The sequence below is a fragment of the Sturnus vulgaris genome, chromosome 5, assembly GCF_052056855.1.
Source record: "Sturnus vulgaris isolate bStuVul1 chromosome 5, bStuVul1.hap1, whole genome shotgun sequence".
Taxonomy (NCBI): domain Eukaryota; kingdom Metazoa; phylum Chordata; class Aves; order Passeriformes; family Sturnidae; genus Sturnus; species Sturnus vulgaris.
Window position 1 is genome coordinate 40,378,529 of NC_142247.1, and position 16,856 is coordinate 40,395,384.

Genomic DNA, 16,856 nt, shown 5'->3' on the forward strand with positions numbered 1-16,856 from the left:
TACCAGCCTTTGTGAAATTGCTGTGGTTACTGTACCAGTAGTATTTTGCAGAGCAGACTGCTTGAAAGATTCCCTGCGGGGGGCTTGCTAAGTGACGTATTATTGGCAGATTTGCTTAGTATAATGAAATTGAGAGTGTCTGTTGTTTAGGCATTTAACTTGGAAGCATTCTGATTTTATCTCAATTGTTTCAGAGTGAAGTTGTCCTAATGCAATCTTCAGGGTGCTTATTTAAAAGGAGAAACAAAACATTGCTCTCAAATAAGCTGTATTCGTTTAACTATTTTTTTGCATAGACTTCTGAGTCCATGTATCTTCAGTGACACTGTTGACCAGCTAATATTTGCCATAAAACAAACCTTGTAAAATCAGAGGGGGCTGCATAGAGTGGAAGATTGTGAACCGAGTCTGTTCAGTAACCTCTGTACCGACAAGCTAGGTTCTGCATTCATGTTCTGATGTTGCAGCCTCCATTTCTTAGATAAAAAAGAAAAATTCTTCAGTTCTTGATAGCTTATAGTTTTCATTTTCCTAGGTTGTGTATTTGTCCAACACTGACTTAAATGGGGCCATATTTCCAAAGAAAATAGCCTTGTGATATTCATTGTAAATAAAAGTCCAAGGATGTAGTGATTCTATTGATACACTTTTGCCTCTTCCCTCAAGGAAAGTTTGATTTTGATATACAGTGGTCTGGTGGTCTTAATGTGTCTGATGCTTATATAAAAACACTAATCTTTTTTTTATTTTCTTAGTCTAAATATGCCAGTCTGCCTCAGTTTTGCAAAACAGACTCTGTTCTCTTGGTCATCCTAATGGTCCTCTGCTGCACCTGCTGCATTTTGAGTAATCTTTTTTGAAACGGGACTACTCAGTGTGTTTTTGTCATGATGCAGGACACATTGTGAAATGTTGAACGATAAACTGGAATCAAAATTAGCACTTCTAAATCAGAAATAAAATTCAGAGGAGTTAACTTGGTCAGGCTGGAATGCAGTGTTCCATGTGTTAACAGTATGATGTGTTTCCTTTTTCAGAGAAAGATACGGTTTAGAACTACACTTGCCGTTCCAACTGCAACTTTATATGTTGGTGGTTTAAAGCATTATGTGATAGTTCCCTACTCAGACCTTTCTCATGATGGTTCTGATACCGACTCTTATTTTGTCATCTAGCCATGTCCTTCTTAATTTAGGGGACTTGTGAAAGTACAGAATTCTCCTTCAGTTCTTCTCCCCATCCGCCTGCCTCCACTGTGGATACAGATACTAGGTAGTTCACGTCCAAATCCTGAACCCTTGATAGCAATTATCTTCAATAATGAATTCATTTTATCTCATCCATTTTGTCCATTTCAAGATCAAATACTTTAGCTGAAAACATACTTTGTTTCAGATGCAGTGAAATGAAATTGAGTGTTTGAGTCAACATGTAGAGAGTAAAATTGTCTTAAGAAATTTTGGTAGGTTGCATAGTTCTATAAATAAAGGGGTTTAATTGGAAATCAAATTTTAGTTCAAAATTGCAGTATCAAAGATAAAAAGAAATTAGTGGAGTCCGAAATACATTTCATTTTGAAAGTTGACTGTAGAGTTAGCTTACAGCATTGATTCTTATATGGTTTTGAACAGATGAATGACCAACATGTTTTAGGTAGCATTTATTATAAGTGAGATATCCAATAATGAGCCACCTACATTCATAAGCTAGGAGCTAAAATGTAGACCAATTAATTAGGAAAACTAATATCAATAAGTAATAGAAATAACATTGATCAAGTTACTGATGTAAAAATGTATTGTGTCTAAATATTTCCATTTCCATATCTTGGGAAATAAACTTTAAAGAACTATGAAATTTTGAACATTTAACATGGTGCCATTTCACAAAGATTAGGATATCTCTGTATCTGGGATTCCTGGCTCACTTGTAGAGGTTTTATATTAATGTAATTGTCTTGTGCAGCTCCTAGAGCTTTCTCCTTAGTCCACTATATTCCGCCATAGCAAGTAGAGTATTTACACGCTTCCTAAGTTGAATGTTGTCAGCAAGGACAAAACTTCTAGACTTGAGTATCCTGGCAACATCTGAATACAGGAGGATTTTATTCAGACCCATGAGCTGGGAGGATTTTTTTGGTTGGTTGGTTTGGTTTTGGGTTTTTAACTGGACTGTTGAAGCTTGCCTGTGCTTCACAGATATCATAAGAGAACCTGAGTTTGGGTCTGTGTTGGGGGTCAGTGTAGCTTGACCCATGGGCACGTTTTTTTCTTAGTTACACACTGTGATCTTTCCTTGTAATATTACAGGCAATTCATCATTTGGGAAACATGGTTAAAATACATGCTGTTTTTGTGGTGTGTGTTGTTAGCTGCAGAATTAATGTTGTTAGATATAACTTATGTTTTTAAGGAAATACCTGACAATATATTTTATTGCCAAATAATTCTTTCTTTTATGATGTCTACTAATACTTAGCAGACTTCCTCAGTACCCTGTAAGCATACATTTTCTGAATCTGACATAAACCCATAAATTCAGTGATGTCTTCAGAGCAGCTAGTCATTTTCTGGGAATTAATGACTCACTAGGATGAGTTAATAAATCAAGATAGGAGTCTACCTCAGCCAGGCATTCATTCTCATGAATGTAAAATATATTATTAAATGTTTTGCATATAAGAGCAATAATATTGACCGTTCTTGGAAGCATTGACCATGACATTTAGGGGTATGCCAACTGTATTATGATGTTGCTAGTTTTTAGGGGGAAAAATGATAAATACTGTGTGGGAAAACAGTTGAACTGAAAAGGAAGCTTCTCAGCAAACTTTCAAACATGATTAGATTTATTTTTTTTTTTACTTTGTCATGTGATCTCAGTATAAAGTCTCTGTAACTGGTGTGGTAGAAGTACAAATATAGCTAATGTACCTTCAGATTTTCTTTGATTGTAAAAGAATGTTGTAAGGGAAATTTAATGTTGTTGTCATTCGATAATATAAATACAAATGCAATACAACTGACTTTTCATATTCTGTACAAATGCTTTCTCTAGAATTTTTCCTGATGCCAGTTCAAGGGAAATCCCTTTTTCACGCTTTATGACAAGTAATTTCTAGTAATTTTTCTAGTGTCTAAAGAGAAATCATAATTTTGAGACAGCATTTCAAAATAATGAGCACAAGGTGTTTATTTCAGGAATCTAAAGGAGCACTCTGCCTCTCCTTAAATAAGGGAATTGGTTCTTTCTGTAATTGTTCGAAATTTGGTGTGTAGGAGGATTACATTTATATCTGTCACCAATTAGGGTCTCTGTTGGGAATCAGCATAGTGCAGAATATATTATAATTGTAGGTAGTTGACTCAGTAGTCTGCTTCTTAGCATGATTATAAAGCAAAGGTGAATCTTCTCAAATAAATTTGATGAAATATTTGTATGAGAAAACTACAGGTCATTGTATGCTTTATAAAAAATGACTGAAGTTAATTAAAAAAATGTTCTCAGTCGAACAGCAAAGTGGAACACACTGTTAGAATGAAGGTAAAACAAATTGTTCTTGATCACAATACATTTTAGACAGAGATTTGTTAGAAATATTGGCACCATCATCTGTTGCTTGTCAACAAGATGAAGAGAAAACAGTTCTGCTTCTGTCCTGTTTCATGTTTATAAAACTTTATATATTTTGCCAAATAGTTTGTTAAGGAAAATAAAGATTTCCTGCCTTACTGGAAGCTCTTCTTCATCAGTTTCATCCTGAGTAGTACTGTGACCAGTCTGACTGATTATGGCCAAGAGGAGGGCCATAATTCATGTATATGTCAAACATATTAACTACATAGTCATGTGATCTTTGTATTGAAAAGGTTATGTTTGTGCTGAATGCTATAGGGGGCTAGTTTATTGTACAGTTAAATCTGAATGTATAGATTTCTTTTTCACAAAGTATTTGTCAAAAACTATAACTTTTTTAGTCCAGTGATACTTGAGTGAGCAGGCCTTAAAGCTTAGGGTACGTGTACTGACATGTGAGCAATGAGGGGACTAGGCCAGGATGTGAATCTTGAAGTTACCTCTGTTGATAGACCTTACTGCCTTAGGTAGTGAAAGAATTCTCCCCTTTCTCATTCCTGTCTTCTACTCTGAGGATGTTTGCTGCTACATACCTAAATGTATTGAGATGATTTTATAGAATTGATTTGGCAAGGCGTACCCATTTACTTATGGAAAATAGAATAAATGCTCTTTAAGTAGTTACTTTAGTTTTTCTAAGAAGTAACCCCTTATTACTATGCAGCAACTCCTCAAACTGCTCATTTGCAGCAACTAGACTTATCCTTAAGGTGCATGTTTATTATATTTATGATGACTTTAAGCATAGAATTGAAAAAAATACTTTGCAGAAGTCCATTCAGAATCTTAGCGTGTCTTGTCCTGTGATAGCTTTGTACTAATTCTCTCTGCTTTTTCACAAAGACAATGAAAGTAAACAACAGACCAAGTCTGTAAGAGGGAACTAAAATGCAAAGCATGTCTGCATAGACAGTGAGGTGAAGTGGTTACTATGGAGCCAACAAACTCAGCTTCCAAATATCAGACTTGGCTTTCATACATTATATATCCTTCATTCAGTGCTAGATTATTTTCTTCACAAAGTTTAGCATCATTTAAATGAAACTGCAGCACACAATGTGTTACACAGAGCAATTGCAAGGCTCAACTTGAGTCTGACAGAATTAGGAAATGCAATGAGAGCCTATGAATGTGGAGAATGTTCTGGTGAGAAACAACTGCTCTCCCATGGTAAAGTATGCTATGATTTTTGAATTTTAGTATCTTATTTTTAAATAATTATTTTCAAACTATTGACTTAAGTATGTTACTGTTGACTTCCTGCCCATTCACCATAATTATTTAAATAGGACAAGATTTTCAAAAAGTCGTGTGTTCCCAAGTGCTCTGAAACACTTTCTTTGAGACTTCCCAATCTATTTTCTTTCTGACTGTAGAATTTGCACCCATCATGTTTCACAGTGTTTAACCAGACCTCTAGAACTGTGCGAGCAAGGTATCTCCGACGGAGTTTTTATTGGAGCATTTGTTTACAAAAAGTGTATTTTTCCTGCTTTACATAATTTAAGATCTATAAGTCAAGTCACAGGGAAGCCTTGCCCTGACCATTTTGCAACTATCAAAACACTGATAGAAAATACTAGCTACAGCTTTAGAGTCCTTGTTACCTACCAGCAAGCCCAAAAAATATGAGTACTGTTGCATTAAGGAATTTTTGTGGAAAAAATCTGTGCAAAAAAAAATTAATTGGCTTCATCTGGGAATAAGATATTAAATAAAACAGAATATCTGAATGTTTACCACCTAGAAAGCCTTTGACAAAGGACTGAAAACAATGTCCCAGTCCCTGAGTTCACTGCTTTCCTATCACTAGCAAATTTGGGGTCATATTATTATTAAGTTCCATTTTAATATTAACTAATTTGATTACTTCTACTACTTTTAATTTAGAAATACCTAGTTTTTATTTGGAAATTTTTAAAAAGCGTTTTTCCTTACTGCATGATGACATTGGGAGAGTTATGCCCTCTTTTCTAGTATCTCCTTGCATTAGCATTCCTACTCCAGCACTTTGTGTTTGGTGTACTGCCAGCAAATTAAGTTGACTCAAGTGTAGAATGGTTTTGCAAAGTTCAGCAGATGCAGCAATGTCTGGCACTTGCCAGTGCACTGAGTGTGGCAGCAGAGAAGGGAAGGGGAGACTAATGTGTTTGGGAAGTGAAAAAAAGAGTTTGCAATTGGATTGAGATCTTGATAAAGGGGAAGAGAGGGTGAAATATAGGGAAGACAAGATAATCCAAGAATGGGAGAACAGAAAGAAAAGCGGATCTGCCCTGGGTGTTTGCCCAACACTGAGTCCTGAGTCAGAACTTGGGCCAATTCCATCTGTTGTGGATATAGGTCAACAGTTTAGTCATTTGAAGAGTTCCTGTAAATTACCCTTTCTGTTAAAGATTGCAAGGTGTGAATCATAGACTCGTTATGTTGGAAAAAAACCTACAAAATCCAGCCATTAACCTAATACTGCCCAGTCCACCACTAAACCATGTCCCTAAGCAGCACATCTGAATGTCTTCTAAATACCTCCAGGGATGGTGACTCCACCACTTCCCTCTTCAGTCTGTTCTGATGGTTTTTGATGAAGACATTTTTCTTAAATGTCCAACTGGAACCTCTCCTGGCACTACAGATTTTGTATTTTCCACAAAACTGAGGCTGGATTGACAAAATTCAATTTCGATTAAAAATGAATTTTGAAATGTAGTTTTGTTTTATAGCTAAGATTACATGCATCTCTGATTCATGCAGTATTTCTTTAAACAGAGTAGAACCTTATGAAAACTGGAGGAGGAGAGGGTCTCAGATGGTTATCTGGTCCAGCGTCACATTCAAAACAGGCTAAACCTCAAAGTTGGTTTGGGTTGCTCAAGACTTTGCCCAGCTTAGTTTTGAAAATATCCAAGGATGGAGATTCCACATCTTCTCCAGCTCTTACTCTGTACTTTTTGAAAGAATCTGAGTGTTTCTACTTTAGATAGTGAAACACTGATTGGTTCTCTCCTTGGCTTTCTCTTTTTAATGGGGTAAGCAAACCTAGTTTCCTGCATTTCTTCTCACATATTATGTGCTTCAGGCCCCAAACCATCTTAGTGGTTCTTTGCTGTATGTGTTCCAGTTCTTTGGTACTTTGTAATTGGTTGTCCAAAGCTGTACAAAGTATCTATCCCCAGTCTGGCCATGTGCGTACTGAATAAAAGGAGATAATCACTTCACTTGATTATTGGTTTTGCTTTTAGACCCAGTGTATGTCAATACTGTAGTAATTTATTGAATATTCTGATCATATGGCCTCTCTTTTTCTGTATGCACACAGGCAGTACCATTCCATAGGGACATAGCTAACAATATAGAGGAAAGGAGGGACACAGTGAAGATATTCCATCTGTCAAAAAGGAACTGATAATAGGAACTGAAAAGCTTTAGGGCTGCGCATAAAGTTAGCACTGTTTTGTAGAATTTGAATTGTAGCTGGAAGCTTATAATGTAAGTTAATACTAGATGCTTATAGTAGAAGTTGAACTATCACTTTATATCAACAAAATTTTTGCATCATCATATTGGTATAAAGATCATTATTTTGTTTTCATTATTTTGTTTTGAGACTGTAGATCAGATAAATTTGTCTTGTTTACTTCTAGTTGTTTAATTGCATGGAAGTTCAGAGTGGCAAGAAATCATATGGAATCTAGCATGGATGAGGAAGCTGTTGTTAGTTACCAAGACCTTCCATACAACTGGCAATCATTCAGTATTTATGTTTATTGCATTTTGGTTAAGGTATTTTTAAATATATTTTAAAAGTTGAATGCTTACAATAAAATATTTTAATTAGTAAGTTATAAATAATGTTTTTTAAAAGAAAAATATTTATTAAGGATGAGATTATATAGTACTTTATAGCTACAGAGTAAGTTCGACAGAATCAGAAAAAAATTTAAGACAGCAGATTTAGCAGCTCTCCAAGACAGGGATAAGTGAAGTTTCTTGTGATCTCAGTATCTTTTGTACAAAACTGCAGAATCGATCACTTGGGAATTCTGTTCCAGTGTCTCAAGGGCAAACATGAAGAATATGTCATGATTTCTTAAAAATTAATTTTAAAACATTTAGATCTGGCTGTCATATTTCTGTATTGCTAGTTCAGTAAACTTCTTGGGGTGGGCTATTTTCCAGTTTTATGAAGTTAGAGGAATTATTCAGAATCAGAAGGGTTAGTTTCTGTTCATTCATTTTCAGAATGGAAAATTATTTGTTGTTTGCATTTTCTTAGAATGCACATAAACATGAAATCATAACTAATTTTAAAAATGGTGAAAATATTTTTTCACAAGAATTCCAGCTTTTTACATAATTAGCTGTATGAATTCTGGAGCTGTATATTTAAATTACTGCAGTATTTCCTTCACTGAGGAAGTTTAACTAATAGCATTATTTACTCCTTTAGTAGTTGATCATTGTAAGCAAAAGCAGTATGATGAACATCGCTTTTTTAAGAGAGTAATCTTATTGTAAATATTGATTAGGACATGGTTATTATCACCCATAATCTCTTTGAAGGAGAAGAAAAAAGTCAGTTGCCTTTCTTCGTCCTGCTTCTAACTTTCAAAAAACTGACATGTGTCTATTATCTGTATAAATGATAGAAGCTGTGTCTAAATTGAAAATCATTAGGAATTTGATTACAATAAACCTCAATTGGAGAATGTTTAAATATGGAAATCATTGCACAAAGCTGTTAGTTATCATCACAAACACATTTGGTATGTGTAGGTATTTTATGTTCCTTTGATCTTTTATTTGTCAGTATTGCAAAAATATTGTAGTATTCTAGTATTATATTACCCTCAAACTTCTGGTAACACAAACTTTCCTGTGGTGTAGCAGTCATGTTTAATTTAATTACATTGACAATATCAGTGGAAATTATTTTGTAAGCATGTTTTTAATCTAGGATTTAAAGAAATAATTAAGCACTGCTATGATAATTCTTAAGATTTTAGATAAAGATTCATGGGGAATTATATGGAGGACACAAACATCCTTGTATTTAGTTTTCTAGACTAAACATGAGTAAAGGATAATGGCTCTGAAGAGACCATTCATATTAGCAGTGTATTTAGTGTTTTGAGCAAGGCAGATGGTGTCCAGAAAGGGTTCAAAGAGCTTTTTGTAGGTTGAAATGAAAGGTTAATTAAAAGAAAGCAAACTCAAAAAACTAAGCTCAGTAATCCTGTTTCTACTTATCTAGCACAGCTGTAGTTACAAGGAGTTTCTGTAAAATGTTTTTAATCTCTAAAACCTTTTTTATTCTAAGCTATTCCTGAGCAGAATTGCTTTTCCTTATTGTTCTAGTAATGCAATGGTCAGATATGGGATATAGTGAGTTCAGGGAACTTTAGAATTTAGGGAGTGCTTGCATTATACCGATTGTAGTAAATATTCTGTTTCTTTTATATTTTACTTGTTTGTATAGATGCTGAATGGATACAGTATTTTCATCACTGCTATTGATAATGTTCTCAAGCTTAAGTTTTGCCTTTATAACTGCTAGTTTTAAGGTATTCTCAATATAAAAAAAAATCTCTGTTTAATTCAAATTCCAAATTAACCTGTTTCTTAGTTTGGAGTGAAGGTCCTTTTACTTCCAGGAAGTGCTGAATGCATTTCTTGAGATTCAGTGGATGAAAATCTCATTGTCTTGAATGCTTCTCAGGCTTACTGTCATTTACACTGCTTCTTATTAGTCCTGAAGTATTTTATCCCAGCCTCATCAACTACACTTTTAACATATTGCTAGCAAAAGATGTCTCTCCTCAATTCCAGAGTAGCTTTTGTTCCCAACAGTATTGAATTCTGATCTTCAGACAACTTAAAGAAGCCTCATATCCCCAGGGCGGGTCCTCACAGGACCTTGAATCATCTTGATACCTGATGAAAGGACAATACAGAAGAGCTCAAGCCACCAAGGAGATCTTTGAAATGCATTGATGACAGAAGCTATTATAGTTGATGGTGAAACCAGCAAGGAATGGTGTTTTGCTGGACCTGGTGATTATGAAGAATAAAGAACTGGTCAGGGATATGAAAGTTAAAGAAAGCTTTGGCTATAGTGACTGTGAGAGGATGGAGGTCAGGATCCTAAGGGGAGGAAGCAGGGGAGAAAAGCAGGACTAGAGCACTGCATTTCAGGAAAGCAGACCTAATCCTCTTCAGAGCTGTGCTTGGAAGAAACTCATGGACTATGACCTTGAAGAGAAGAGGGGTCTAGGAGACCTAGCTGATAGTCAGTAATCACTCCCTCCGAATTCAGCAAAGGACCACCCCAATAAGCAGGAAATCAAGCCAAGATGGTAGGCAGGGATGAGCAAGGATGTCCTAACTAAACTCCAACATAAAAAGGAAGTGTACAAAATGTGTAGGAGGGACAAGTGACCCAGAGGTATAGATGTCTTGCCCAGTCTTGCAGAGGTGAGGCTAGGAAAACAAAAGCTGACCTGGAGAGGTATATAAAGGAAAACAACAAAAGATTGTAAAAGTATATGAACAGCAGAAAGACTAGGGAAAGTGTGGGCCTCCTACTGACAAGGGAAGAGAGCTTGTGACAAATTATTTGGAGAAGTCCAAGATGCTTAATGCTGCCTTTGTCTCAGTGTATACCAGTAAAAATGGCTAAATGGCTTTCAGGAAACTCGGGCCCCTGCAGCTAGAGAAAAATTCTGGTCCAAGGAGGACTTGTACTTGGTGGGAGGAGAATCAGGTTAGGGAACAGTTAAATGAACTGGTCCTACATAAATTTGTAAGGTCTGATGTGTTGTACCCATGAATGAGTGCTGATGGAGATGGCTGATGCCATTGTGAGGTGACATGATTATTTTGAAATGATCATGGCTATAGGGAAAGCAGATACCATTCATGTCTTCAGGAAGAGCAAGAATAAAGCTCTGGGGAGCTTCAGGTTCATTGACTTCAGTCTCAATCCCTTGGGAGAGGGTAGAGGAAATTCTCCAGAAAAGGCCTTATAAAGTCATGAAGGACAAAAAAATGATCATGAGTAGTCAGCATGGATTTACAAAGTAGCTTATGCATGCTTGACCAACCCTGGCAGCCTTCTGCAATTGGTAGACAAGTAGAAAGCATTGGATGCCTCAACTTTGTAAAGCCTTTGACACTTACCTCCCATAATACCATAGACAACTTGACAAAGTGTGGGTTAGACAAACTAGTTGAATTACTAGGTCCAAGTTGGGATTGGTGTCACAAAGTCAAGCTGGAAGCAAGACACTAGAGTTGTACCTAGGGTCCCATACCGGGGGCAAATTCTGTTTAATGTCTTCATTAATGATCTGGATGATTGGACATACCCACAAGAATTCCATGGATGATACAAACATGGGAGGAATGAGTGATACATGAATGGCTGGGCCGCCAGTCAGAGGGACCTCAACAGACTGAAGGATTCTCATGAAGTTCAAAAAGGCGAAAGGCAGAGCCCTGCATACGGGGAGGAATAGCCTCCTCACACTGAGCTGTAAAGCAGCTTGGCAGAGAGGGACTTTGGGGTGCTGGTGGACAAGCTCAATGCGAGCGATGCCCACTTGCAGTAAAAAAGGGCCAACAGCATCCTGGGCTGCATCAGCAACAGTGCTGCCACTGGTCATGGGGAATGGTCCTTCTTCTCTGCACTGCTGAGGCCACATCTGGGGTGCTGTCTCCAGTTTCCCAGTACAAGAGGGACGTAAGTCTATTGGAGTTAGTCCAGTTCAGACCACAGGGATGATTAAGGGACTCTCCTGTAAGGAGAGACTGAGTCAGCTGAGACTGTTCAGCCAGGAGAAGGGAAGGCCCAGGGAGGGGATTTTAGCCATGTGTACCAATCAAGAATGGGAGGGAAAGAAGATGAGGAAGCTGTGGTCTTCCCAGTAGTGCCCATTGATAGGACAAGAGACAATGGTGTCAATGAAAACGTATGAAATTTCATCTGAACACAGGAAAATTATTTTACTGTGAAGGTGGTCAAACACTGGAACAGCTTGCCCACAGGGGTTTTGGAGTCTCCATTTGTGGAGGTACTCAAACCCAACTGGACATGGCCTTGGGCAGCATGCTGTAGCTGACCCTGCTTGAGCAGGGGGGATTGGACCAGATGAGATCTATAAGTTCTTTCCAATCTAAATGACTTTCCAACTCTTAAACCAAGACTGTAGCATCCTGTTTAATGACCGTGCATGCAAAGTAAATTTGTGATTTTTCTTTTTTAAATTGTTTTGGAATCTGCAGGTAGTGATTTGGGTTTTGTTATGGAAAATTTCCTTATAATATCACTAATAAGCATTTGAAGGGGCAGATTTTTGATTAAGAAATTGTCAATATGCATAACTGTCTTACTGAAAAGATCTTCAAAAAATGAAGTCCTAACTTCTCTAGATATTCCAGTGAATGCTGCTGTTTCAGCTTACAACTTCCATATAATGCAGCAGAACCGAGCACAGCCCCGGCAGCTGCTCTGACAGTGCCAGGGAGGCTAAGCTAGGCAGCTGCTGCATTGCACAAACAGATTCAATTCAATTTCACAAATTTTTGCCTATGGAAATTAATGCTTATTGGTTTTATTTGGTTTTGTATATTAGGGCTGTGCTAATTTAATTTATAGTTGCAGTTTCTTTTGTGACCATATGTTATGTATTGTACCAATATTTGTATTTCTTCTTAATTTACAGGATGGAGGTCTGCTCCTAAATAATCCTTCTGCCCTGGCAGTTCATGAGTGCAAGTGTCTCTGGCCAAATGTTCCATTGCAGTGTCTGATTTCACTGGGCACTGGTCGATATGAAAGTGAGGTAAAGACCAATGTCACACACACCAGTCTGAAAGCCAAACTGACGAATGTTATCAACAGTGCAACTGATACTGAAGGTTGGTGTCTTAAGATACACTTGTACTATGACTGTCTTCAATTTTATTTATGTTTCTTAGAATTATAGTTCTAATTTGGAGAACAATCTTCAATCTTTTGTCTTTCCCCTTCTCTCTACCAGCCCTATGAAACTAATTGAAGCATGTCTCTTTGTAACTTACTGCATATAGTTTTAGTACCAGTATTATGTGTTTTCTGGAGGATAAATCTTTTTACCTGAGCTTTTGCATAAAAGGCATATTCAGGAATTCCTTTAAAGTAGTATTTTTTAATATTTTATTTGTTTTTCCAATAACAGAAATGCTTAGTTAATGCTATAGTTAATACAGAACACTGATTTTCAACATCTTCAGAAAAAGTATTTGATTTCTGATTTTTTTTATATATGCTTTTATATCTGTACTTTTCCAGAGACTATACTGTATCTGCCAGTACTGATGACTTCCATTGCTGTCAGGAAGAGGCAATCTGTTTTCTAAAATAAATTAGGTTGCTAGATGGGAGTACACTGGAACTCTGTCACTAGCAGTTTACATCTGTTTTATTTTTATAAACAGGAAATATTGGTACATAGATAATGTCCCCTCCCATTAAAAAGGAAACTGATACTGCAAAAAGTCAGGGAACAAGAAATGCTCTTACGGTCTAGATCCCTTGCTGTATAGTCTCTGTCAGCTGACTGTCACTAATAGGAAAAGCTAGATTTTGGATTGCCTTCCGATTCTTGCACAGTTGTGGAAAGGCAGTGGGAATTGTGGGAAAGAGATGTGCTGTCCACTTTCTGTCAGAAAGTTTCACTGCAGCTGAAAAACGAGGCAAGAAATTTGAAGGAAAGGAAAGTTCATTGTGGAGACCAAATGAAGATAAGTGGAAAGAGAGGAGAGTAGATTTGAGTACATGGAAACTTGTATTACAAAGGATAAAAGGGAAGCTATTAAAAAGGGCAAGAAAGACTGGATGTGGTGAGACAGAAACAGACATAGCTGAGTAATTTGCAGAAGGAGAGGCCAAGCCAAGATCATTTCAGATTTGCAAGAATCTTCTGCTTTGTACTTACCCATGATATTTTTTTCACTTCAAAATTCTATATATGACAATAGATGTTTAAAAGAATAGAGGAACATGGTAAGAATACAAAGACGATAGAATGAGTGCTGAAGGAAGTTACAGAAATGGAATTTTAAGGGAGCCATAAAAAGATCTAAAGGGAGAGGGAAACAGGTTATAAAAAAGAACGTATAAATGCATTCCATTTTTTTTATTTTACTAGTTAACTGAAGTCATATAATTTAACTTGAATATTTTAAATTAAATGTATGTTACATTCAAGCCTCAAATCCGTAGTAATATATTTTAAAAATTAATAGCTGTAAACAAAATAAAGCTTTAATCCTACCTATTTTTACTTTGAGATTGCAGAAGAACATATCTGTTGTTTTTATTATACCTACTTCTGTTAGTACCAAATGTAAAAAGTCAGGGGTATCCTGAAATGGGAATATGCAAGTTACATTCCTGCTCTTCAGGATATGCTCTTACTTGTTAAGGAATGGAATGTAATTAAAAATCTAGATAGCTGCAAAGCTTACTTAATTGTCATACCAGTGAAGTTGCCTTGGAATAAAAGATGAAGCTTTTCCAGAGTAAACAGAGCTACAGGGTCATTTAGAAGTTCTTCTAATGAGAAAGGGGTTTTGATGAGGAAGTGGTAGAAAAATGTTTACTCAGCAAAGCAGCACATATTTACTCTTACTGTGTCATTCCAGAGCAGTTGTTCAGATCACTTGCAGGACTGTTAGCCTCTCTCATGTGAATGTAACTGTTTTCTTCATTTGTTTTCAATACAGAAGTTCACACCATGCTGGATGCACTGTTACCTCCAGATACTTATTTCAGGTTTAACCCTCTTATGAATGAAGACATACCTCTAGATGAAAGCCGTAAAGAGAAACTCAGTCAGCTGCAGACAGATGGAATTCGTTATTTAGAACGAAATGAAGAAAAACTGAGAAAAGCTGCAAAAATATTAACACAAGAAAAATCAGCTTTGCAGAGGCTTCAGGACTGGATAAGATTAAAGGCTGACATGTATGAAGGCTTCCCATTTCTTTCCAAATTGTGAATAATTAATGCATGAAAGATAAATGTAGATCTTGTTCCAGAAAATCCATTTGGTACTGTAAAGGAAGAACGTTGATGCAGGATAAATAACATATTTGGAAAGCTATCGGGAATTCTGGAGGAAGCCATTCAGGATGGCTGTTTGTGTACACCCGTTTCAAGGTCTTGGAATCTTACTGTTGCTCTACTTTAATTTCTGAAAGTCGGTAAAACTGAAGATTATGGAAACAATTGTGCAATGCATTTTTGGATGTATGTGCTATGATTAAGGTGGCAGAAAACTTATTTATCAACTACCACGCTTATTCAAAGTTAACAAAACAATTAAATCTTCATTCACTTAAGTGTAGACTATATACCTGTTAGGCTCTTATGTAGGCAGTGAATTTAATAGAAATATAATGTTCTTGCAAAAACTCTGCCTGTGTTAATTGCACTTTTACATCTGAAAGATAACATTTAAATTTGTTTTTTTATTTTAGTGGATTTTGTACATAACAGTGTTGAGTAAAATGTTTGGATGACTATAAATGGCCTATTAAATTATCAACATTAACTGGTATTTTTAGAACTTTCTGCTTATTGCTTTTATGGGAATAACTTCAGATTGATTAATTCATTATTTGAAAGTAATCCCAAGCCCCAAAACTTCACTTGAGCTATTCCAGTTACAGGATAAAGGAAATAAAATATTGAAGTAGTTCATATGAATGAGAAAGTTTCTTAGAGAAACTTCAGACTTGAGGTATAGTTCTAGTGAAGAAGAAAATTAGAAGTTGCAACATCAAATTAAAATTTCCTTTTCATCTTCCAACTTTCATATATACGTTTTCCTGAAATTGTGTCAGGGCTGTGAAGTTAATGTTTAGAACTTACTCCAGTCCTATTGCCCATTCCTTTGGGCATACTTCCTGCATATGCCATGAGGGATGTCGTGAGCTGTGACAACCCAGTGTGTCAAACAGCATTTTCAACAACAGGAAGGTACATGGGAGTTCTTCAAAACAGTGCTGTGAAATTTGAGGCAGACACAGCTGCTGTCACATGTTGGCACGAACCTGTTAATAAGATTGTTTGCCAAGTGCCGGGGTGAGTGTTTGTCCTGTAGTAGACAGCTACAGTGCATGAGAATATTGACTGGATAAAAGGTAAGTTCTATGCAGTAGCTAAAACATTCGATTTCACCAAAATCAATGCATTTGCCACTTTGTTGTTTGGAACTAATCACCTAAAAATTACATTTATTATAATAGTCACCTTCTGTACTTGTTTTAAAACATTGAAAATGCTATTAGGCTGCAGTTCAGAAAGGAGCTATGAGGCAGACAGCTGAGATCCTTGAAGGTGCTACATAGTATTCTTGACTGTGCAGGAAAACGTTTGATTGGGATGTTGGTTTTGGTTTTTTTAAAGTGTGATATATTTTAAATTTTGACCTGTGTCATTTTACTCAGATATTCATCTTTTTCATCCTCCATTCTCTCCCTTGTGTTTGCCATACAAGGCAGAGATTTATGATCATAATCCAGCTTTCATTTATACAACCTCCCTTTTGCATTCCAATTACTAAGAACCGAGTAGAAGAATAATGAGATCAAACCTTTCCCATAGGTGTGAGATGATTTAAGCTTATAAAAAGAAATGTCAACATTATTCTCATCGAGGTACTTTGTACGGAGTTAAACTGTGTTGCCTATACCCTAAGTCAAAACAGACAGTATCAGGTAGTCTCATGTAACTACACACATTGCACACTTCTCTGGCAAAGAGCAAAGTTACAGCATCATCCATCAAAGGCATTATTCTGGATTCATAAGTTTCCAGACACAATTTTTTGGGGCAAGTATTATATGAGGAAACATGTACCTTTAGTAACAAAGTGATAACATTTCCACTTAATTTTTTATATCAATAAAACCTTGTGTTCTGAGGATTTTATTTCAAGTAGGGTAAGATCTGGATTCGTGACAATACTGTTTTTGCTGGAAGCTGCTGTCTTATCTTCATTCACCCCTTTTTCCCTTTCTCTTTATTACTATAATAATATTTTTCTTAGGTGTGGCTTTTAAAAGTACATATGGAATTGAGTTGAGCTATAGAGTAATTAATTCAGACTGTTTTAGGCCTCTGTGTACATAAATTCACAGGGTGCTTGTACTGAATGTCTTCAAATTAACTCTTTGAT

General features: G+C 36.3%; 2 protein-coding genes across 3 annotated transcripts in view; one reads left to right on the forward strand and one right to left on the reverse strand.

The window, feature by feature from the left end:
* The window catches only part of PNPLA8 (patatin like domain 8, phospholipase A2), a 36,942-nt gene extending 21,709 nt beyond the window's left edge, over positions 1 to 15,233 (forward strand). For both annotated transcript variants that reach the window (XM_014871168.2, XM_014871167.2), the window contains exons 9-10: positions 12,354 to 12,549; positions 14,398 to 15,233. In XM_014871168.2, coding sequence (XP_014726654.1) covers positions 12,354 to 12,549; positions 14,398 to 14,672 — 471 coding nt within the window. In that variant the 3' untranslated portion in view covers positions 14,673 to 15,233. The remainder of the gene's footprint in view (positions 1 to 12,353; positions 12,550 to 14,397) is intronic.
* The window catches only part of LOC148223674 (uncharacterized), a 41,251-nt gene that overhangs the window by 9,952 nt on the left and 14,443 nt on the right, over positions 1 to 16,856 (reverse strand). The window lies entirely within an intron of this gene.